General features: G+C 43.9%; 1 protein-coding gene across 27 annotated transcripts in view; it reads right to left on the bottom strand.

Moving 5' to 3' along the window:
* The window catches only part of DLG2 (discs large MAGUK scaffold protein 2), a 2,233,668-nt gene that overhangs the window by 346,198 nt on the left and 1,863,745 nt on the right, over positions 1 to 23,725 (bottom strand). The window contains exon 1 of one of the 27 annotated variants that reach the window (XM_070457205.1): positions 18,044 to 18,134. The exons of the other annotated variants lie outside the window; for them this stretch is intronic. Within the exon in view, the coding sequence (XP_070313306.1) occupies positions 18,044 to 18,079 (36 nt within the window). The 5' untranslated portion in view covers positions 18,080 to 18,134. Of the gene's footprint in view, positions 1 to 18,043; positions 18,135 to 23,725 lie in introns of those variants that run through there. 27 annotated transcript variants of the gene reach the window in all.

The raw sequence follows: 23,725 nt of genomic DNA, 5'->3' as shown, positions 1-23,725 counted from the left end.
AGCCCCAACAACCTGATTTCGACATTGTTGTTCAGTCCCTAAGTCTTGTCTGACTCTTTGCTGCCCCATGGACTGCAGCATGCTAGGCTTCCATGTCCTTCACTATCTCCTGGAATTTGCTCAAATTAATGTCCATGAGTTGGTGATGCCATCCAACCATCTCATCCTCTGTTGCCCCTCCTGCTCTCAATCTTTCCCACATCAAGTTCTTTTCCAATGAGTCGGCTCATTGCATCAGGTGGCCAAAGTATGGAAGCTTCAACATCAGTCCTTCCAACTGGAAGGTGACTTCTGATGCTGAAGCTGCTCAGCCTTCTTTATGGTCCAGCTCTCACATTCATACATGGCTACTGGAAAAACCATAGCTTTGACTCTATGGAGCTTCAGCTTCAGCATCAGTCCTTCCAATGAATATTCAGGGTTGATTTCCTTTAGGATTGACTGGTTTGATTTCCATACAGTCCAAGGGACTCTCAAGAGTCTTCTCCAGCACCACAATTTGAAAGCGTAAGTTCTTCAGTGCTCAGCCTTCTTTACTGTCCAGCTTTCACATCCATACATGATTACTGGAAAAACCACAGCTTTGACTATATGGACCTTTGTCAGCAAAGTGATGTCTGCTTTTTAATATGCTGTCTAGGTATGGCCCAACTTATAATGATCAGATCATATAGGACAGAAGCAAAATACGTAGGCTAGAAAATTCCATCCATTACCATCTCCTTATCCATACAACTGTCATTAAATCATAGAAAAAAATAAATTCTATTTGTTATGATATCTTTTTCACAACTGTGTTGGTGATGGATAGAAATTTAGCACTTGTAGTTGGTTCAAACAGTTGTAAGGTTTTTTTTGTTTGTTTGTCTTTTCAGATGATAATGTGAAGGCAAATGGTGGACCATATTCAGAGTCAAACTTTTTCTTTCTGTTTTTCAAAGATGAGCACGACTTGTATTTCATCCATGAAAACCATTGGCCTGGGGCTCCATGGGGTCCCTGAATAAATGGTTCAAGGCTCTCCTGAGATATTTATTTCTTAGTGTTATACAAAGGATATCAGAATAAGAGTTTTTTAAATGGGAAGCGCTTTCGCAACCCTCATGAACCCCTGAAGTATGATGTACAGCTTTAAGCTGATTCAACCACATTGTTCTCCCACCACGCTGACCTCTTTCATTTCTCTGATTCAGGCATTTCTGCACCCCTGTTCATGCTTTTTTTTCCTACTGAGAACAAAATTTTTTAATCTCTTCCTGACCCAGAAGACTTCTCCGAGTCCTTAAAGATTCAGTCTGTAGAGCTTCTGATCTCTCCATCAAATCTGAATAAGAGCCTTGCTGGGTATTCCTGGTTGTAGGTTTTCCCCTTTCGTCAAATACATTTAAATACATCATGCCACTCTCTCTGGCTAGCAGAGTTTCTGCTGAAAAATCAACTGATAGCCCTATGCGAACTTCTCTGTAAGTTATTCATTGCTTCCCTTGTTGCTTTTGGGGTTCCCAGGTGGTACAGTGGTAAAGAATCTGCTTGCCAACGCAGGAGATGTGGATTCAATCCCTGGGGCGGGAACATCCCCTGCAGTGAAAGTGAAAGTGAAGTTGCTCAGTTGTGTCTGACTCTTTCAACCCCATGGACAGTAGCCTGCGCCAGGCTCCTCCGTCCATGGGATTTTCTAGGCAAGAGTACTGGAGTGGGTTGCCATTTCCACTCCAGTATTCTTGCCTGGGAAATCCCATGGAGTAGAGGAGCTTGGTGGGCTACAGTCCATGGGGTTGCAAAGAGTCAGATATGCACACACTCTGGCAGGCAGAGTTAATTCTTGGAGTCTGGCTGCAGGGCCCAGGGATCCCCACACTCATTTAGGATCATTGGTGGGGAGCATGGCCATTTCCTGACACAGTTGGGTATTGGCCCAGCGTGTCCAGAAGGTTGCATTGGCCTGCTAATGAGTAGGCAGAGCCCATCTGGACCCAAGGTAGGATCTGGCTTGCATTGTGGGATGGTATTTTCACTGTCTTTCTGGCTGGTCTACAGGTTTGTGCAGGCTTCCTGGGCAGGAGGGGCTGGTGCCTGCTAACAGGTTGTTGGGGCTTCGTTGGCGGCTCAAGTGGTAAAGAATCAGCCTGCAATGCAGGAGACTCAGGTTTGATCCCTGCAATGCAGAAGATGCAGAAGACTCAGGTTCAGTCCCTGGGCTGCGAAGGTTCCCTGGAGGAGGAAATGGCAACCCACTCCAGTATTCTTGCCTGGAAAGTCCCGTGGACAAAGGAGCCTGGTGGGCTACAGTCCATGGGATTACAAAGGGTCAGACACAATTTAGCAATTGAGCTCCAGGCACAGGCACTGCTGATGGGTGGGGCCTGTCCTTGCTCAGATAAGTTGTTTGGCCTGAGGCGCCCCAGCATGGACACCTGAAGGCTGTTGGGCAGGGCGGGATCTTGGCACTAATGAGCTGGAGGAGGGTCCCACCTGGTCCCACCCACCTTCTCCGCAGTGATGCCTGGGTGGACGTGCTCCAGAGTTTGGCTGCCCGAGCCCCTGGCCCCAAGGAGAGCCAGGCAACCGCCCCTCTGCTTCTCTGAGAGACTCTCCAAGACCAGCAGGTAGGTCTGACCCAGGCTCCTATCAAATGGCTGTTTTTCCCTGGTTGGTTTGCAGGAGATTTTATGTATGCCCTTTGAGGATGAAGTCTCTATTTCCCCAGTCCTGTGGGGCTCCTGCAGTTAAGCCCCATTGGCCTTCAAAGCCAAATGCTGTGGGAGAAGGCGAGGGTGGGATGATTTGAAAGAATGGCATTGAAACATGTATATTATCATATGTGAAACAGATCACCAGTCCAGGTTCGATGCATGAGACAGGGTGCTCAGGGCTGGTGCACTGAGATGACCCAGAGGGATGGGATGGGGAGGGAGGTGGGAGGGGGGCTCAGGATGGGGGACATGTGTACACCCGTGGCTGATTCGTGTCGATGTATGGCAAAAGCCACTACAATATTGTGAAGTAATCAGCCTCCAATTAAAATTAATTAATTTAAAAAACCCCAAATGCTCTGAGGGCCTGCTCTCCCCGCCCCATGCAGGAGAGCCTGCTGTGTGGGGCTCAGGGCTCTCACTCTGTGGGAGAACAACATGACTTTTCTCGTTTGTGGGTCACCCACGCTGGGGAGATTTGACTGTATCATGAGTCCCCCACTCCTGCCCCTAAGGTTGTGGTTTCGTCATGTCTTTAGTTGTAGAAAATCTGTTCTCGTAGGTTCCAGTCTTTTTCACTGATGTTGTTCTGCAGACAGTTGGGGTTTTGTGTGCTCGTGAGAGGAGGGGAGCTCGGGGACTTTCTGCCCTGCCACCTCTCTCCTCTAAGAGATGCGCCTGATGGACTTAAGGAACATGCTTACTCGTGAGCTCCTAAAGGTAGGAGCTTGTTGTGTTAGAACTTCAGTCTCTAGCATGTTGTTGTTAAGTCGCTAAGCTGTGTCCTACTCTTTGCGACCCCATGGACTACAGCATGCTGGGCCTCCTTGTCCCTCACTGTCTCCCGGAGTTTGTGGGTGTGTAATAACTGAAAAGGGGAGTGACTGAATAAGCAAGTGAGTGAATATAATATTCTCACTATGTTATCTCAGGCAAATAATCAGCCAACTTGATTTGACACTGGCATCACCTGATGAACTCAGGAAAATCCATTTGGGGTCAGCTCTAGTGAGCAAAAAAAAGTTCTTTGTGTTGAATCTAAATAAACTTCCTGGTATGTTCTGCTTTCTGGTTTTCGTTCTACCCTCTTGAAAAAAAAAGCCTGAGACGTGAAAGTCACTTGGTCTTGTCTGACTCTCTGCGACCCCATGGACTATACAGTCCATGGGATTCTCCAGGCCAGAACACTGGAGTGGGGAGCCTCTGCCCTCTGAGGCTCACTGAATATTTCGCCTTTTCTGATTGCCTCTTTTCCATGGTCCTCTTTCTCACATTTGAAGGTGGTTTTTCCTTTTCCAGGTTAAATGACCTCATTCCCTTCTACTTCCTTCCCTAGCATTCTCACCAGGTGGCCATTTGTTTCTGCTTGCATACCCCCAGTGACAGGGAGCTCTCTCTTTCTAGTCTGTGCCACTTTGAGATGGCTCTTATGAGTATTATTTCTAGCATCTTATTGTTATTTAATGCCTCATCCGAGACTCAGCTGAGTGCAGGTGAGGTCAATTATGGCAAAATGGAAGGTTTAACTCTATCACTTTAATGCGCATCTGGTGTAGTGGCGATCTCTGGGCTTCTCAGGTGGTACTGATGGTAGAGACTGTCTGCCAATTCAGGGGATGCAAGGGACGTGAGTTTGATCCCTCAGAGGGGAAATCCCCTGTGTAGTAGCTACAGCTAAACACAGTGCTGATGAAACATCCATTTCTTTAAAATGTCCACTTTTGTCATTTCCTTCTCCCACCTAAGGGAAGGGGTGAACTAGAATAACACATAGCCATCGTCAAGCAGTCTCCCACTCGGTGGAGGACAGTGACAGGTAAAGACACAATTAAGCACCTAGTGGTTAAGTGCTATGGTAGGATAAAGTCAGAATGCTCTGGGACCCAGAGGAGGGGCCCCGACTGAGTTGTGAGGAGGCGTATAAAGGTTTTCTGGAGGAAGTGACAGCAAGAAATGAAATCTGAATGAGTTATCTGGGTGAAGATGGGTTGGGGTGTCCACAGAGGGCTGTGGAGAGAAGTGTGGGCAGAGATGTAGCAAGAATGTTCCGGAGAGAGAGGGAGACACAGAAGGTCTGGAGGTGAGAGGGGCTGGCGCATTTGAGGCAAATAAAGTAGTTGTTACTAAAAGGAAGAGAGGAGAGGCGGGATAAATGAAGGTGATGCTGTTCAGCTGCTAAGTTGTTCTGACTCTTTTGGGACCCCATGGACTGTAGCCCACCAGGCTCTTCTGTCCATGGGATTTCCCAGGCAAGAATACAGGAGTGGGTTGCCATTTCCTTCTCCAGGAGATCTTCCCCGCCCAGAGATCTAACCCAGGTCTCCTGCATTGCAGGCGGACTCTTGACCACTGAGCCACCAGGGAAGCCCAGGTGAGGGTGATGATGATGATAATGAGGAAGATGATGGTAGTGGCCGGCGGTCCAGTGGTTAGGGCTCTGTGCTTCCGCTGCAGGGGAGCACGGATTTGATTCCTGGTTGAGGAGCTAAGATACTGCATGCAGTGCGGTGAGGCAAAAAAAAAAAAAAAAAAAGATGATAGTGGTGATAAGTCATACATATATACTTGCTCTGTGGCAGGCACTGTTCTAAGCATTTCCTATATATCAATTTCCTTAACCCTTATAAGAGCTCTATGAATTAAGAACACATAAGAAAGTGAAGTGTTAGTCACTCAGGCATGTCCAACTCTTTGCTACCCCATGTACTGTAGCCTGCCGGGTTCCTCCATTCATGGAATTCTCCAGACAAGAATACTGGAGTGGGTTGCCATTCATTCCCTTCTCCCGGGGATCTTCGTAACCTGCTGCAGGCAGATTCTTTACCGTCTGAGCCCCCAGGGGAGCCTAAGACACATAAGTGCCGACTTAATGGAGCAGGCGTCAGGGGCCCCCCGGAGGAACTGGGTGCACAGCAGGAGGTGAGTGGAGGGGTTAGGCTGCAGCTCTCCAGCCCTCATGTTACCCTCCAACCTTCTGTGGAAAAACTGTCTTCCGGGAAGCCTGTCCCCTGTGCCAAAAATGTTGGGAACCACTGTAATAGTACACGCTGGGGCAAAGGCAGATTCAACACTTGTCCAAGGTTTGACTGCTACTGAATGGCAAAGCCAGGAATTAAACCCAGGCAATCCGGTTTAAGGGTCAGCATTCCTAACCACGATACATTAAGTGAATTTAGTTTATCTTGACTGAAAGGGGGAGCCATTCCTCAGCTTAGAATTGAGGCGTGTTATTTCACCATCACTCCTGTCTCCCCGGAGTGCTTACAGCTAGAGAGAATACAGACAATATTCCAGATGTATGTGCATTGCCTGCCCCACTAAGGGTCTCCAGGTTGAACTGATCCCTTCGCAGATGCCTCTCAGAAGGCATCACTGCTGGTGGCTGCTGAAGTGTCCCATCCCAGCTCCTGTCGTCCACCTGCTCTGAAAGCAGTCCTGGGTTTAGATTTGGGAAGGCCATGATTCCAATCTTGGTCCCGTGATTTACCATTTCTATGACCTTGGGTAAAGTACTTAACTGCTTTGAGCTTTAGTTTCCTCATATGCAACTAAGATGCACATGCTAAATCGCCTCAGTTGTGTCCAATTCTTCTCAACCCTATGGACTGTGGCCCACCAGGCTCCTCTGCCCATAGGATTCTCCAGGCAAGAATACTGGAGTGAGTTGCCATGCCTTCCTCCAGGGAATCTTCCTGACCCAGGGATCGAACCTGCATCTGTTATGTCTCCTGCATTGGCAGGCAGATTCTTGACCACTAGCACCACCCGGGGAACCCCATGCAGTTAAGATAGTAATCCTTATTTTGCTGGGTTGTGGTAAGGATGATTAAGATTATGCAAATAAAGTGCTCAACAGAACACCTGGAACATTGGGTTGTTGAATATCCATTATCTATTAAACACGGACTTCTCAATGACTTCTATCAGCAATAATAAAACCAAAGAATAGATTTTGGTATAAGATTGTCTTGGAATAAAAGTAGCTAAGAACTACACATTTAACTTAAGTGTTAATTGTGGGGAAAAAAATACAAAGGAATGACCCAGTGGGAAAGTGCTAGATAATTGGCACCAGATTTCAATTAAAGTTAATCAGGTGCAGAACACTGGGGACTTTTTGAAGCAAATTATTTCACAGTTGGGGGTCTGGGTGGTATGTGGCAGGGGGCAGCAGGAAAGAAACTGGGGCAGAATCCAAGTGATTTCTACTTAGAATAGGGATAGTAAAATGAGCAGATACAGTACCAGTGAATCAGATCAATGTAGAAGGCACCATCTTTTCTCAAGATGGGGGTGGTGGTGGTGGTGGTGGTGGTGGATATTTTTAATTTCCTGAAATGATGTGGTGTAGTGAGATGGAAATTTGGGTTCTGTTGCTTACTGTGCCCCTAACTTAATGCAGGTCAGCTAACGAGCCACTGAAGAAAACAGAAGGTGCCAACCCCCCAATTTCCAGGGTCCCCTGTGGCTCAAAATTCAGTGATTTCCATGGATTAAAAATAACATCTCAAAGTATTTACAGTTAGTAAATTGTTTTCCCACCTCACTTTTTTTTTTAACTGAACAAGGTGAGATATAAACAAACAAATGTAATAAAAGCATTTACGTGTATTAAGTGATCCTTATCACATACTTGTGAAGGAAGCAAGGAAACTATAAATATCCCATTTAATTTTGAAGAGTGAGCAGGCTGGGGTGGTTGGCATAGAGCATGAGAGAGAGAAGTGGGAAATGGCACCTGCAGAAGTGAACCTGGATGTCCTTTCAGAAATTTTGTCAATAAGCAGCCAGGGGAGAGTTTTACAAAGGCATTTAACACAATTCGATTTGTGTTTGGGAAGATCAACTATGACAACAGTGAAAAGTTGGAGTTGGAGAACTAAGTTATCAAAAATAAGATAACCAGATGGGAGATGATTGCAGCGTTACACACAGTAGATGATGAAGGCCTGAGTTAGAAAAATGAGAATGGAATTGAGGGTGGGAAATGAGTGTAGACTTGCGAGAGGATACGGGGGGAGGTTCTGTATGGCTCTTCTCAAATACTCATGGGAAGTAAAGTTTAAATAGTGTTTATAGTGCTAAGTAGATGAGAAATGGGAAATGAGAAAGCTGGTTATAGGGGGTGATACCATTAATCAAAATGGGAACACAGGGTGGAAAGCGTGTCTGGACGAGAGGATCTGTGTGTTAGTAGCTCAGTTGTGTCTGACTCTTTTTGATTCCATAGACTGTAGCCCACCAGGCTCCTCTGTCCATGGGATTCTTCAGGCAAGAATACTGGAGTGGGTTACCGTTCTCTTCTCCAGGGGATCTTCCTGACCCAGGGATTGAACATGGGTCTCCTGCACTGCAGGAAGATTCTTTACCATCTGAGCCACCATGGAAGTCCCCAGGACAGGAGGATAGTGCATTTTGTTTTAGATATGTTGAATTTGCTGTGTCTATTAGACATCTACAATTTTACAGGCAGTAGGGAAATAGCCATCTGAAACTCAGAGAAATAATAAATATTATCATTTCTTGATATTCCTAAGGTCAGTACCCTGATCTGACTAGACCTGCCTGTTGTACAATAGGTGAGTGATAAGAGTACTCACAGCGTTGCTATGGGGTAGATTAGTTAATGGGCTTCCCAGGTGGCGCTAGTGATAAAGAACCTGCCTGCCAATGCAGGAGATGTAGGAGATGTGGGTTTGATTTCTGGGGAAGATCCCCTGGAGGAGGGCATGGCAACCCACTCCAGTCTTCTTGCCTGGAGAATCCCATGGACAGAGGAGCCTGGTGAGCTACTGTCCACAGATAGTTAATACACGTAAAATACTTACAGGAGTGCCTGATATATAGTAAGGATATATAATTATTGACTATTACTGACCTCCTCCCCTGATACTCACCAAGTAAGAGGGTAACCTGGACTAGTGTAAAATTATCTCAAAGACTTAGTCCAAGGAGAAGTGCTAAGATTATAGGCGTTGAAAGAGGAAGCCTGGTACTCTGGAAAGCACTGTCCTAGGAGTTAGAAGACCTGAGTGTTTGTCTCATCCTACTGTTAGCTTATTTCACTTTGGGAAGTCTCTCTATCTCGCTGGGAATCAGTTTCTTCACCTAGAAAGAGAACCTCCTGATAAATATCTGATTTCCCTTCTAGTGACTAATAAATATATTCTATGCTTAATATGTATTTTGTTGACAGCTTGAGAAAAACAGTTCACTCAGCATTAAAATTTTCAAACACCCTCCAGCTCGTCCCAGAGTGAACGAACTATAAATTGTATTTGAAGTGGAAATTTCTAATTAAGTTCCCTTCTCCTCCTGGAGGCTGTTGCACTTGGTTGCGAGTGATAACATTTCTGACAGCTGCTGCATAAAAGCTCAAGACCAGATTCCTCCTGGAGAAGAGGCAAAATGAAAAATTGATACTGGATATTTACATGCCTTAGCAATTAAAATTAACGTCCTTTTAAAATTTGATTTGCTGATGCAAGTAGGCATACATTAAAAAAAAAAAAAACCTTTAAAAATGTTTTGGTTTACCAGGGCATTTGTACAGGACTGATTATTTTGGAGTCTTTAATTGAAAATGATAAGGTATAATTTGGCCATCCAAACCCAACTGACTCTAGGGCAAAACACAATAAATAAGTTTTAGGATTCATATGCTTGGAGTAGCAAAGTGACTACCTTTATAAGAATATGTAAGCAAAAATGTATCTCTAGCTCTGACTTTTCCCTTAAGTCTCAGTTCAGTTCAGTCACTCAGTTGTGTCCGACTATTTGCGGCCCCATGAATCGCAGCACGCCAGGCCTCCCTGTCCATCACCAACTCCTGGAGTTTACTCAAACTCATGCCCATCGAGTCGGTGATGCCATCCAGCCATCTCATCCTCTGTCGTCCCCTTCTCCTCCTGCCCCCAATCCCTTCCAGCATCAGGGTCTTTTCCAATGAGTCAGCTCTTTGCATGAGGTGGCCAAAGTATTGGAGTTTCAGCTTCAGCATCAGTCCTTCCAATGAACACCCAGGACTGACCTTTAGGTTGGACTGGTTGGATCTCCTGGCAGTCCAAGGGACTCTCAAAAGTCTTCTCCAACACCACAGTTCAAAAGCATCAATTCTTCTGTGCTCAGCTTTCCTAACAGTCCAACTCTCACATCCATACATGACCACTGGAAAAACCATAACCTTGACTAGACGGACCTTTGTTGGCAAAGTAATGTCTCTGCTTTTTAATATGCTGTCTAGGTTGGTCATAACAGACTAGACTTACATAAATTTATTTGCTTACTTGACACATCAGTTGAATGTCCAAGATTTTTCAAAGGCACCCTGTTCAAAATCAAACTCTTAATTTTTTCCCCAAAACCTGTTTCTGGGGAATTTTTCAACTTTCAGTAAATAATAATACCACCATCCATCACTCAAACCACTCAACCAGGAACCTGCACGCCAACCAACCTTAATTCTCTCTCCCTCCCACCTCCCCCATATGGTCATCAGCATGTCTGTTTTTCCCGTGAAGCAGCATGTTAATTCTCTCCGCTTTTACCCAGCTCCACCCCTGGCCCCTTGGCCATGCTGCCAGTTCCCCTGGGCATCTGCAGTTGCCTCCAGACTAAACTTTGCTCTCACTCTGTCTCTCCCACTCTTCTCGATCCATTTTCAACCTAACAGCCAGAATGAGCTTTTCAAAATGTATTTCTGATCATGCCTCTTTCCAGCTATTTTCTTCCCCCATTGGTTTCTTGTTGCATGTGTGTGCTATGTCGTTTCAGTCATGACCCATTCTTTGCAACCCTGTGGACTGTACACAGCCCACCAGGGCTCCTCTGTCCCTGGAATTCTCCAGGCAGGAAGACTGGAGTGGGTTGCCATACCCTCCTCCAGGGGATCTTCCTGACCCAGGGGTTGAACCCAGGTCTCTTATGTCTCCTGCATTGGCAGGCGGGTTCTTTACCACTAGCGCCACCTGGGAAGCCAGGTTTCTTGTTGTACTTTGAATAAAATCCAAACCCAACCATGACCTCCACTCATCCTTCTGATTCCATCTCATTCAACTCTTTGCCTCCTCTATTCTGCAGGCACAAGGGCCTTCATTCTGTTTCACCTAAATGCAAGTTCCCTCCAGCCTTGGGACCCCCATATCAGCTGTCTTTCTGACTGCGGTCCTCTTTCTCAGCTCTTCTCCCATCTGCTCCCTCATTTTTACAATTCTCAGCTTAAAGCCCAGTTCCACAGAGAGCTCTTTGCTAACTACTCCCAAATAAGTAGGCTTCCAGTCTATCTTTAACATCCTGTTTTAATTTCTTACAGTACTTAGGCCCACCTGATATTTTGCTTCTTGTTATCTCACGTGCTCCAAGAAAAGCTTCCTGTGAGTAGGGACTTTGTCTCTTTTACATCCCTACCTTTAATACCTGGAGCACTATATAGATACCTAATGATGTTTCTTGAATTAAAAGAAAGATTATAATTATTAGAGCACATTGTTTTTATTTAAACCATTAAAATTTATTTCACAACCACTTATACTTACTATGAGCAAGGTTACAGCTTAGAGTCCTTTACAGAAAGAATTTGTCATTCTGAGGGGGAAAATGGCTGAATAAACTGCATACACTGAACCAGAATCTCCGAGGGTGAGGCCCAAGAATTTTTATTTTAAGAACCTGTCTAATGACAGATGATCAGTCGGACGTGGGCACCTCTCACGAACGCGTAGCTCTTAGTTCTCCCGTGCACTCTGCTGGCTCTCTATTTGCACTAAATTTGATTTCAGCCTCCAGTCATGCTCCGCTTTTGCTGATTGACAAACTTTCTGTCCCTTTGGGGCTCTGTCACCAAGTAGGACTTGGGGCAATGGCTCGGGAACTTCCTTGAAGATGTACTTTGTAGGGCTTCCCTGGTGGCTCAGCGGTAAAGAATCCTCCTGCCAATGCAGGAGACATGGGTTCGACGCCCAGTCCGGGAAGATCCCACATGCTGTGGAGTAACCAGCTCCTGAGCCTGTGGTCTAGAGCCCGTGCTCTGCAACGAGAGAGGCCACGGCAATGAGAGGCCAGGGCACTGCAACTGTAGGGGAGCCCCCGCTGGCTGCAACGAGAGGAAGCCCCGGCAGCAGCAAAGACGCCACACAGCCACAAAAAGGGCACTTCCACTGGGGGAGATACTTTGGAAAGCAGCGCATGGACATGGGGACGTGACTCACAGCGCACAGCTGACTGTTCTTCTCAGTCCAGGGCTCTGCCCACCACGCCGCACTTGGCGGGTCTCTCCCTGTCAGTCCTGGCATCTCCGCACCAGGCTGGGCTGCAGGTGTCATGATGCAGGGGTCCCTGACGTCCCCACCCCCTGGCTCAGTGTCTTTGAAGACACTCTTGATGAAGGATCACTCAACTCCACATCACCTAACTGCCAAAACTGCTCAGGCAAACGCTCAGGGTCTGGGGCGGCAGGCTGAACTCCTGCCCTCAGAGATCTGCTTCTCCCTTCACCCTCTAAGCCTTCTGTTCTGGGATGGGTGTGTGTGCGATTCCATGCCGGCAGACTCCCTTAGGTTATGACCAGATTGGAAGTTGAGGCCTTTCTCTGATGGATGGTGGTAATAAAAGCAACCTACATGTTCGGCATGTACTCCCCTTTGAAATCAGTGTACTGATCGCAAATATTCAATTATAAAAAACAGCAACAACTTAGTTTTCTGGGTTTCTGATATTAAATCCTCACTAAATGTAGTGTTAAAAACACCACTGAAGGGGAATTGATTAAGCAAGTTATGAAATATCCATGCAATGGAATACTATGCAGTCATTAAAAGCAATGACATGTGTCTAATATTCTGATACTGAAAAACACCCATGATACCTCACTAAGTCAAAGAAAAAAATGGTGCAAAACTGTGTATATATATAACCCTGTTCTTAGGAAGAAAATGATCTATGATCTTATAGGGAATGCATGAAAATTATACAATCAAATGCTAATGGAGAATTTCAAAGGGCTAAGTTTTTAAGAATTGGTGGGGGAGAAATGCTGAAGAAGAGAGAAGGGACTGCATTTTACTTTATAGTCTTTAGTAGAATATGAATGATTTTTAAGTGAGAATGTATTATAAGAATAACTTTAAAGTTATTGAAAAAGTTTTAACTATTGAATTTCAGGTTTGTGTTACTTTGACAATAAAAAACAAAAAAGGGCTACCAAGGCAGATTAAAAATACAGTAATGTATATAGGAAAACTGAGTAAATTTGAATAATCAAATTTTCAAACATTATATAAATCCATTCAATAGATATTTGCTGAGTGTGCCTTCACTGTACCAAGTTTGGGGGATGCATTGGTGAAAAAAGCAATGGTTGTGCCCTCAGTAACCTAGAATCTACCAGAAATTCTCAACTGAGTATGGAAATATTGGGGAGAGGTAGGTATTTTTTGTTCTTAAAATGTTAGAGTTTCGAGTCAGCATTAATCATGCAAAGCTGAGACATGTTAAGTCCTGCAAACTACAGCACAGTCATACCAAGTGAGAAGCTCTTCCCCCAAAAATGCAATAGCACCTGCCACAAGAAATACTGGATCAGCACCATTTCTCATGTAAATATGCTAATTCCAAATGAACTTTAATGAGATTATAGAGTATGTGAAAGAGATTCTTGGTTCTCTCCCTCCCAACACCCCCACCACTGGTTGACCTCCTTAATAAGCATTAAAATCAGTTAAAAGAAGGGAAAAACTGTCTTGAGAGACCTATCTGTCAAACGGTCCATTCCTAAAGCATCTGAGAGGCTTGTGTAGGAATGAGGTGCTCATGGAATTATCTTGGTCAAAATCTATTAACGCAAAACTCAAACTCTGGCTACTGAATGCAGGACTCCCTTGATGTTTGTTTCACTATAGCTCCTCAGGATGATGATATTCTTTTGTGTTTGGGCTTATGTGTATCTTGTATCAGATGACTGTTGTCCATGATTACATCTTAGTGTTTATCTTACTTATTCCTCACCTAAAAATAAACTCATCATCTCCTGGTCTAAGAGCACCCAGAAACAGTTTTTCCAAGTTCAGGCAAACTGTGTCAAGGGCTCTTAAATCCTCTTTCCAATTGTTTCATTAGTCAAATCAGAAAGAGATCTGCAAAGGCACAAATGCTGAAAATTGAACTGTTTTTACCACTTTGGTTGAGAAATAGTATTTATTAATCTATTTTCCTTTCAAAATATCTTTGAGTTTTTGTTCTTTCTTTTCTAATTTACTACTGTAGCCCCAAGTCTTGATCTGGACTATTTTGCCACAAACCCCCTCCCAACTATTTTGAAACATTCAAACTACAGAAAAATTGAAAGAGCAGTACAGTGAAAATCCACATTTTCATAAAGTTTTAAGAGCTACTAATATTTTGGCATGTTTACTCTCTCCCGCTCCTACTTTCTCTGCCCACCTGTCTTTCTCTCAGTTGATATCTCCCCATCTATCGCAGAAGAGAGAGGAGACACATACACAAACACACCTTTTTATTCTGAACCATTTGAAACGTGTAGCAGACATTGGACCACTTCCAACCTAACGTACCAGCAAGGTATCCCCTCAGTGTAAAGATATTTGCCATATAACCATTATTACACTTGATCCAATATACTGTACCTATTCAAATTTCCTTAATTGTCCTCAAAATGTCTTCTATAGTTTTTTCCCCCCTTCAGTCAAGGAGGATCGAAGCAAGGTTTACTCATTGTATTTGATTGTTACTATGCCTTCAGTAATTATTAACCTAAACAGTACCTTCTTTTATCTTTAATGGCATTGTCTTTCTCCCTTCATTCTTCCCTTCTCTCTTCCTCCTTCCCTCCCTTTTCTTTCTTGCTTTTTCTTTTTTCCTAACAGTTCAGGCCAGATGCTTATAGACTGTTCCACATTCTGAATTTGTCTAATTGTTTCTTTCAGGTCAATATCAGGTCAAACGTTTTTTCGCAAAATCTTGCGAGTAATATTGTCTACTCAGTATCACATTCTGAGGACCAAAATGAGAGACTGTCTCACTATTGGTGATAAAGTTCGGCTATTTGGTTGAGGACCACCAGATCTCTCCATTCTAAAGGCATATCTGTAAACACAAACCTGTGGAGTGATTGGTTGAAACCATGTGAATAACCTCTTTCCAGTAAACTTCCATCTCAGTTTTTTTTTAGCATCTACTATGCTTGTCTGAAACAATTATTTTATTGAGGGCTGGAAAATGGTAATTTTTGAATCCTCTTTTTTTCCTCCTAGACTCATTAGCTGGTAATCTAATGACTACCTGTAGAAAGATTATCTAAGGAAAAGGAAGAAGATATTCAATTTACTTGCTGTTCTTATGTGTTATTTTAATTTTCATCCTCCTTTAATGTTTTATTATTTTTATCTTTTAAGGTATAGAAATAATTCAGACTCATTTCAAATAATGAAACAATACAGAAGAATGACAAATAAATTGAATATCTCCTTTGTAATCTAACTTTCAGGTAACTACTGATAATAAATATGACTTCTATACATTTTTCCACACATACAAAAATATCCCCAGGTATATTCCTGATGCCTAGAATACTACCTGGTACCTCTAAATGATGGAATATACTATATTTATTGGGAAAAACTTGTGTATAAGTGGACCCAGATAGTTCAGGTGGTGCTAGTGGTAAAGAACCCGCCTGCCAATACAGGAGACGTAAGAGACGCAGGTTCAATCCCTGCTCGGGAAGCTCCCCTGGAGAAGGGAATGGCTACCTACTCCAGTCTTCTTGCCTGGAGAATCCCATGGACAGAGGAGCCTGAGGGCTACAGTCCATGGGGTCAGAAAGAGTTGGACACAATTGATCAACTAATACACACACACATACACGTAGCTCAAACCCATGTTATTCAAGGGTTGACTGTATATAGGTAGAAAAGTGCATGTATTTATCTCCATATAAAGTTATTTTTGAAAATACACCAAATGACACAGTGATATATAATTTGCTTTCTTTGTCCATTAATATTACCTTTTTATGAATAAATGTTACTAACTAGACTCCAAGCCTCATGAGGACAACCCTAGCCATTGTCTTATTCCTCATGTATTTCTAGGATGTGACACAAATTCCCTTCCTCACAGATTATTAAGGGAGTTGAGTGCAATTACACGCACAGGATAAATCTCTTCTCCCACTGAGGAGGCCTTAAGACTCCTATTCCTCTTTAAAAAAAAAAAAAGAAGCATTCTTAACCAGCTTACCAAAAAATTTGGTGGCCAATTCCAGTGGCTAGTAATGAAAAGAAAACAAACTAGAAAAGGAAGTGATGAGAATGAGTGGAGGAGACATGCAGGACCCTGACAAGGAGGCGGTCAGCTTTCCCTAAAGGGTGGAATTTTCTCAGCTGGAGCTGCGATGTGATTTTTTTTTGTTTTGTTATACTATTTTTAGCGGCAGCAGCATGCACAATCTTAAGTTCTCTAACAGGGATTGAACCTGTGCCCCCTGCAGTGGAAGCAGGGAGTCCTAACCCCTGGACCATCAGGGAAGTCCCTGGAGCTGCTGTCTTGAATGCGGAAGTGCTAGCTGGACCACACAAAATAGAGCCTTAATTCTGAGGCAGTGATTTCATTACAAAGTTTCTTCATCTGGAGAACTAGAAGAAGCAACAGAGTCAGCTCAAAACTCTTTGAAAAAGACAAACTGCATAAAATCAAAAGAGTGAGGGGACCGACTTCTGGAATTACCTCTTTCTTCACTTCCTTTGTTCCTTCAAGCATACATCAGAGCCTCAGAAATTAGCCAAGGCTGCATGGAGTCTTTTACCGTCAATCCCAAGTGAATATTTTAAGTATCAGAAAATTTTCCATTTACACAGTCAGGGAGGTATTTTCAGTCCTTTAAATCTTTTCTAATTACTAACCAATTCCCTCCTTCCAGCCCTCCCAATTTAGCGCACAGAACGCAGCTCCCGACAGAAAACAACTCCCAAGTGAAGTCTGAGTTTCCATGGTTAGTTGCTGGAGCTCTGGATGTGAACAAAGCTGAAAAGCCACACTCCCATAGTTAGAGGGAAGAAGAAAAAAACTCAAGAAATCGGGTTTCACTGCCATGGTGCAGTTCCTAGCACAAAGTAAATGCTCAGTTAATAAAGGGAAGGAGGGAAAAAGAATCAAGAGATGAGACAGGAAAGAGAGAAGGACTAAAGAGGGAAGAAACCCAGTGAAACGGACTTTCCTTATACCAGAAATGTAGATGTGGGAGTTTACTAATAAAGAGAATACTGATAACGGAATATTGAGCAAGTGGGTATTGCGCTGGGCTTGTTATTGCACGTCCTCCCAAGACCTTCGCTGAGCTTAACTTTTACCACGAAGAAACTGAGGCACAGGTAGATGAAAAGCTTTCAAGCCAGCCGGGCTGGGATAAGAACTCCAGCCCATGATAAACACAGACTACCTGCTTTCTCCCCTGCGCTCAGGCTGCAGCTGACGCTTTCTGACAAGCACCTCCGCCAGGGGCGCCCAGGGGACGCCCCCCTCCCCATCCCTTACACCACAAGGCGCCAAAGGAGCCTTCTAACAGCTCCCCCAGCTCCTGCAAGGGCCTGTCCTCAACCGTGGGCCACTCTGCCTTTCCGTTGTCTTAAAGCACCCCCTCCAAGCATGCGCTCACAGTCCTGATTTCCAGGGACTGCTCCTTTCAGCCCCAATTATTCAGTGTATCCCCCCAACCCCTGCACCCAGTAACTCCCTCACTTTGGGCATTACAGAGAGCTCAACCTCCCCCCACCCCCCCCCCCAGCACCTAATCAATGTCAAAGCCTTTCGTGTTTCCTGTGGCCAGATTCAGCGCCGGGGCCCACCCTCCCGCTCACCCCCCTCCTTGGACCGTACATCACTCTATACTTCTCTCTACACTTGGGCTGGTTCCCTGAAAGGCGGGCTGCAGGCTCGGCCACATCCTGTGATTAAGTCAGTAAGGGGTGTGGGAGGCGGGAGGAGGAGAGGCGGCGCTGGAGCTGCCTGAAACCCGAACTCTCAGACTTCATCCACCGCCCTGACAGCCGCCCGCATCCGAGTAATAACACCCCAACTACCCCCTGCTGTTCTTGGCGCTGGGCGTTCAGTGCAACCCAAGCATGGGACTCCATGTTCTTTAAAATCTCCTTCCCCTCTCTCGTTTTCCTTTACCGTTTAGTCTTGCGTGCAGCTTTCGGTTGCAGTTTTCTCTTTGGCCCAACACCTAGCCACCTGGAAAAGTGACCACATCCGCGCTCCGCAAGGCGGGCTCCCCGGGATCTCCGCTCTCTTGCCCTCCTCCCTCCGCCATCCTTCCGCCCCGCGCGGGGTCTCACCTCGGGGATCCTCTCCTCACCTCTGAGCAGCTGCATCCGTGGCCGCCTCCCCGCTGCCTCCCGCTTCCTTACCTTTCCTCTGCGGCTCTCCTCCCTCTTCCCGCCGCCCGTCTCTCTCGCCTTTCTCCTACCCCCTCCCTCTGACCGATCGGTTTTCTCACTACATCCTTTTTTTCTCTTCTCTCTTGTTGATTTCTCCTGCTCTGTTGGAAGCACAGCCTACGACTTAGCGTGTTTGCCACCTAACGCAGACTTTCTGGAATTGGTTGCCCATTCGAAGTCCAAACTGACTTGCTTCTTCCAGAGCCCTATAATTATGCTAATAAAAAATAAAAAGTTTTCTAATTCCCCAAATTAATACTACCGAAACATTGAGTTAGCTGTCAAATAGAGGCAAACCAGAGGAGCTCGCTCTCAAGCTGAAATGAAATTCTTTGCTCCTATTTTGAAATGTCATATCAGGCTGTCTTGCTTATATTTCACATTCTGTGACTCTTAAGTCAAAGACAAGCCTGAAGTTAGGGTTTTTCTGAATTGGGTTTCTGGGGAAGCTCCCTAGGCTTTATAAGGCTATGGAGCTGCTGTAAAACATTTTTAAAAAACCCACTTGTTCTTGTCTAATGTACAGCCCTACTGTATATCAAGGAACTGATCGAAAGCTCATACTCCTTAAAATTGTCGTTACATACTGAATGTTTTAGACCCCAAGTTTTCCTTCTCATTTTTCTCCTTGTTCCTTACTAGCACCAGCCAGTCATCAGCAGCTTAACTCTAAGCTTCTGAGCATGTGTATAGTTCAAGGTTTACATCACCTCTGTGGCAACCTTCATTTCTTACCCATCCTTTGCCAACAACTCATTCCCTCTTATAAGTGTGAAAACATCACTGCACTGATGTGATTTTAGTATGACCCTCAGATACAAAATACAGGGCTGACAGAAGCACTTGGGGAAAAGTCACATTGGAGACGTGAAATGACTGATAGAAAACCATGAATATTAGATCAGATTACACAAGCTTGCCACCTATTTGCAGGGAATACGTCAGTTCTAAATATTGCTTCTCTTCAGTCAGGTATAACAAGAAAGTGAGGTAAACTAGGAAAAAGGTGTGTTTTTTTTCCCCCCAATGAATAGGAGATAAAATAAATGTGCAAAAATGATAAATCACTAAGAAAAAGTATGTGTAATTGTACAACATGTTTTTTCAGGATAATGTATGTAAAAGTGTCTCTTGTATGTATGAAAAGTAATGTTCTTGGTTTCTTTTTTGCTGGCCTGTGGGTGTCTGGCCATGTAAGTTTCCTTTCTGTAGTATTAATCCACTTTAGGATTAGTAGACGGGTGGGGTTCTCAAAACAAAAAGCTTGTGTTTGGCTTTCCACCATCTAAAAATTCCTGCCTCATCTTGATCTTTATTAATTGCTATGTGGGAAAAATAAATTGGTTAACTTTTATAATTGTTCTGCAATTATTTATATGTGTATATCCATATACACTCATATCCATATTCACATATGGGTATATGTGAATATATCCAGTATATCCATATTCACAGAATGTATGTATATTTGCATATATATCCAGTGTATCAAAATATAACTTGTTGTTCAGTTGTTAAGTCATGTCCTCCTCTTCAGGGGCCCATGGGCTACAGCATGCCAGGCTTCCCTGTCCTCTGCTATCTACTGGAGTTTGCTCAGACTCATGTTCATTGGGTCAGTGATGCCATTGAACCATCTCATCCTCTGTCACCCCCTTCTCCTCCTGCCCTCAATGTTTCCCAGGATTAGGGTCTTTCGCAATGAGTCACTTCTTCACATTAGGTGGCCAAAGTATTGGAGCTTCAGCATGAATGTTCATGAGTGAACCTTCTGATGAATGTTCAGGGTTGATTTCCTTTAGGATTGACTGGTTTGATCTCCTTGCTGTCCAGGGAACTCTCTGGAGTCTTCTCCAGCACCATAATTCAAAAGCATCAATTCTTCAGTGTTCAGCCTTCTTTATGGTCCAACTCTCACATCTGTACATGACTACTAGAGAAACCATAGCTTTGACTAAATGGATCTTTGTCGGCAAAGTGATGTCTCTGATTTTTAATACACTGTCTAGGTTTGTCATAGCTTTTTCTTCCAAGGAGTAAGCATCTTTTCATTTCATGGCTGCAGTCATTGTCTACAGTGATTTTGGAGCCCAAGGAAATATAGCCTGTTGCTGTTTCCACTTTTCTCCCATTTATTTGCCATGAAGCAATAGAGCTGGATGCCATGATCTTAGTTTTTTGAATGTTGAGTTTTAAACCAACTTTTTTCACTCTCTTCTTTCAACCTTCGTTGAGAGTGTCTTTAGTTCCTCTTCATTTTCTGCCACTAGAGTGGTATCATCTGCATAACTGAGGTTGGTGATATTTCTCCTGGCAATCTAGATTCCAGCTTGTGCTTCATTCAGCCTGGCATTTCACATGATGTACTCTGGATATAAGTAGTAAGCAGGGTGACAATACATAGCCTTGACGTACTCCGTTCCCAATTTTGAACCAGTCCATTGTTCCATGTTTGCTTCTAACTGTTGCTTCTTGGCCTGCATACAGATTTCTTAGGAGACAAGTAAGGTGGTCTGGTATCTCTTTAAGAATTTTCCAATTTGTTGTGATCCACACAGGCAAAGTATTTAGTGTAGTCAGTGATGCAGAATTAGATGTTTTTTTGAATTCTCTTGCTTTTTCTATGATCCAGTGGATCTTGGCAATTTGATCTCTGGTTCCTCTGCCTTTTCTAAATCCAGCTTGTACATCTGGAAGTTCTCGGTTCATGGATGGGGTTAGGATAATTCACTATTTTAGATTAGTGTTTTTATGTCCCAATAGGTGGCATTATCCAGGGATAAGTATATTTTCAAGAATACTTAGTGGATGTGGCTCTAGCTTCTTCACTAATTAGCTTTCGAATTTTGTGCTTTAGTTCCTTCATTCATTAAACAAACAAAAAAATATTATGCAAGGGAGCCCATGAAGTCCCATTCAGAGTTATGACTCTGTGACTCTATCATGTGATTTAAAAAAAAAATATATATATATATATATAGTAAGACATTTGATTCTTCAAAGAGCTATGTACCTATTCTGCCTCCCTCCATTATAAAAGTCATTCATTTATTTACTCATTCAAACATTCATTCTTGAAGCACTTATTTGGGACTTACTATGTTTCAGGTCCTATGCCACAGCCCACAGATACCAAGATTATTTAGATACAACCTCTGTTCCTGAGGCACTCAGGGTTTATAAGAAGATCTCTTACTGTATCAGGTTTCATCTCAAAGGCCTAACTGTAGAAAGTTAAAATTTCCATGCAAAGAAATCTCCATGTATCCATACTATTAAGTGCTGATGATAATTGCATTTCATTCTGAAGAACTGTTTTCCTTCCTTCCTTCCTTTGTTTCTTTCCTCCCTTCCTCCCTTCATTGCTTCCCATATCAGTGGGAGCAGTGTAACAGGGGAAGGAGTCTGGGCTTTGCTAGCAGATTTAGGCCTGGAATTTTGGCACTGTCCCTTACCTGCTGTGTGATCCTGGGCAGGTGACGTGCTCTGAGACTCCATTTTTCACATCTACAGAGTGATAGGGATATTTTCTTCAAAAGAGTTGCAGAATCATATTGGTTGGATAATGATGCATAGAAAAACCTACTGAATGGATGATGGCTACTACTTTTAATTTGGGAAGCCAGAAAATATACCTGCTCTGTTTAACATGTTCAGTTCAGTTCAGTAGCTCAGTCATGTCCAACTCTTTGTGACCCCATGAACCGCAGCACGCCAGGCCTCCCTGTCCATCATCAACTCCTGGAGTCCACCCAAACCCATGTCCATTGAGTCGGTGATGCCATCCAACCATCTCATCCTCTGTTGTCCCCTTCTCCTTCTGCTCTCAATCTTTCCCCGCATAAGAGTCTTTTCCAATGAGTCAGCTCTTCACATCAGGTGACCAAAGTATTGGAGTTTCAGCCTCAACATCAGTCCTTCCAATGAATACCCAGGACTGATCTCCTTTAGGATGGACTGGTTGGATCTCCTTACAGTCCAGGGGACTCTCAAGAGTCTTCTCCAACACCACAGTTCAAAAGCATCAATTTTTCTGCACTCAGCTTTCTTTATAGTCCAATTCTCACATCCATACATGACCACTGGAAAATCGTAGCCTTGACTAGACAGACCTTTGTTGGCAAAGTAATGTCTCTGCTTTTTAATATGCTGTCTAGGTTGGTTATAACTTTCCTTCCAAGGAGTAAGTGTCTTTTAATTTCATGGCTGCAATCACCATCTGCAGTGATTTTGGAGCCCAGAAAAATTAAGTCATCCACTGTTTCCCCATCTATTTCCCATGAAGTTATGGGACCGGATGCCATGATCTTAGTTTTCTGAATGTTGAGCTTTAAGCCAACTTTTGCACTCTCCTCTTTCACTTTCATCAAGAGGCTCTTTAGTTCTTCTTCACTTTCTGCCATAAGGGTGGTGTCATCTGCATATCTGAGGTTATTGATATTTCTCCCAGCAATCTTGATTCCAGCTTGTGCTTCATCCAGCCCAGCATTTCTCATGATGTACTCTGCATATAAGTTAAATAAGTAGGGTGACAATATACAGCCTTGATGTCCTCCTTTTCCTATTTGAAACCAGTCTGTTGTTCCATGTCCAGTTCTAATTGTTGCTTCCTGACCTGCATACAGGTTTCTCAGGATGCAGGTCAGGTGGTCTGGTAGTCCCATCTCTTTAAGAATTTTCCACAGTTTGTCATGATCCACACAGTCAAAGGCTTTGGCATAGTCAATAAAGCAGAAATAGATGTTTTTCTGGAACTCTTCTTGCTTTTTCGATGATCCGAGGGATGTTGGCAATTTGATCTCTGGTTCCTCTGCCTTTTCTAAAGCCAGCTTGACATGAAACATCCTTTTTAAGAGTAAACCAACAGAGGTGACTTTGTTGATGTGAACCCTCTAAAGACACTTTACAAACTATCATCTATGGACTTAACCTCTGCCCAAGAGTTGTAGGACCAAGATATCTGTGAGGGTTCTGTGGGTACTAGAGAAATATGAATCCGTATTAATTTAAACCATACAAAATTGCCAATATTTGACTTGACCTACAAAAATGGTAATTTTGTATGCATGCACACTAAGTTGCTTCAGTCCTGTCTGACTCTTTGAGGCCCTGTGAACTGCAGCCCACCAGACTCTACTGTCCATGGGATCCTTCAGGCAAGAATACTGGGGTGGGTTGCCATGCCCTCCTCCAGGGGTTCTTCCCCACCCAGGGATTGAACCCGCATCTCTTTATGTCTCCTGCATTAGCAGGTGGGTTCTTTACCACTAGCGCCATCTGGGAAGTCCGATGTTTCAACCTAATACCACTACTGATACCACTAAAAGCACATTTCAGTTTTGAACTTTTTAATGTGAATGGCATGTAAAATTTGAACCTTGGGCTCTTTTGGGTTAGACTCTGCATGTGTGCTCAGTCATGTCTGACTCCTTTTGACCCCGTGGACTATAGCCCTCCAGGCTCTTCTCTCCATGGGATTTTCCAGGCAAGAATACTGGAGTGGGTTGCCATTTCCTTCTCCAGGGGATCTTCTTGACCCAGGGATTGAACCCACATCTCCTGCGTCTCCTGCATTGCAGG

Source organism: Odocoileus virginianus, chromosome 28, assembly GCF_023699985.2.
Source record: "Odocoileus virginianus isolate 20LAN1187 ecotype Illinois chromosome 28, Ovbor_1.2, whole genome shotgun sequence".
In the NCBI taxonomy this organism is placed as follows: domain Eukaryota; kingdom Metazoa; phylum Chordata; class Mammalia; order Artiodactyla; family Cervidae; genus Odocoileus; species Odocoileus virginianus.
This window is presented reverse-complemented; position numbering and strand designations above follow the sequence as displayed.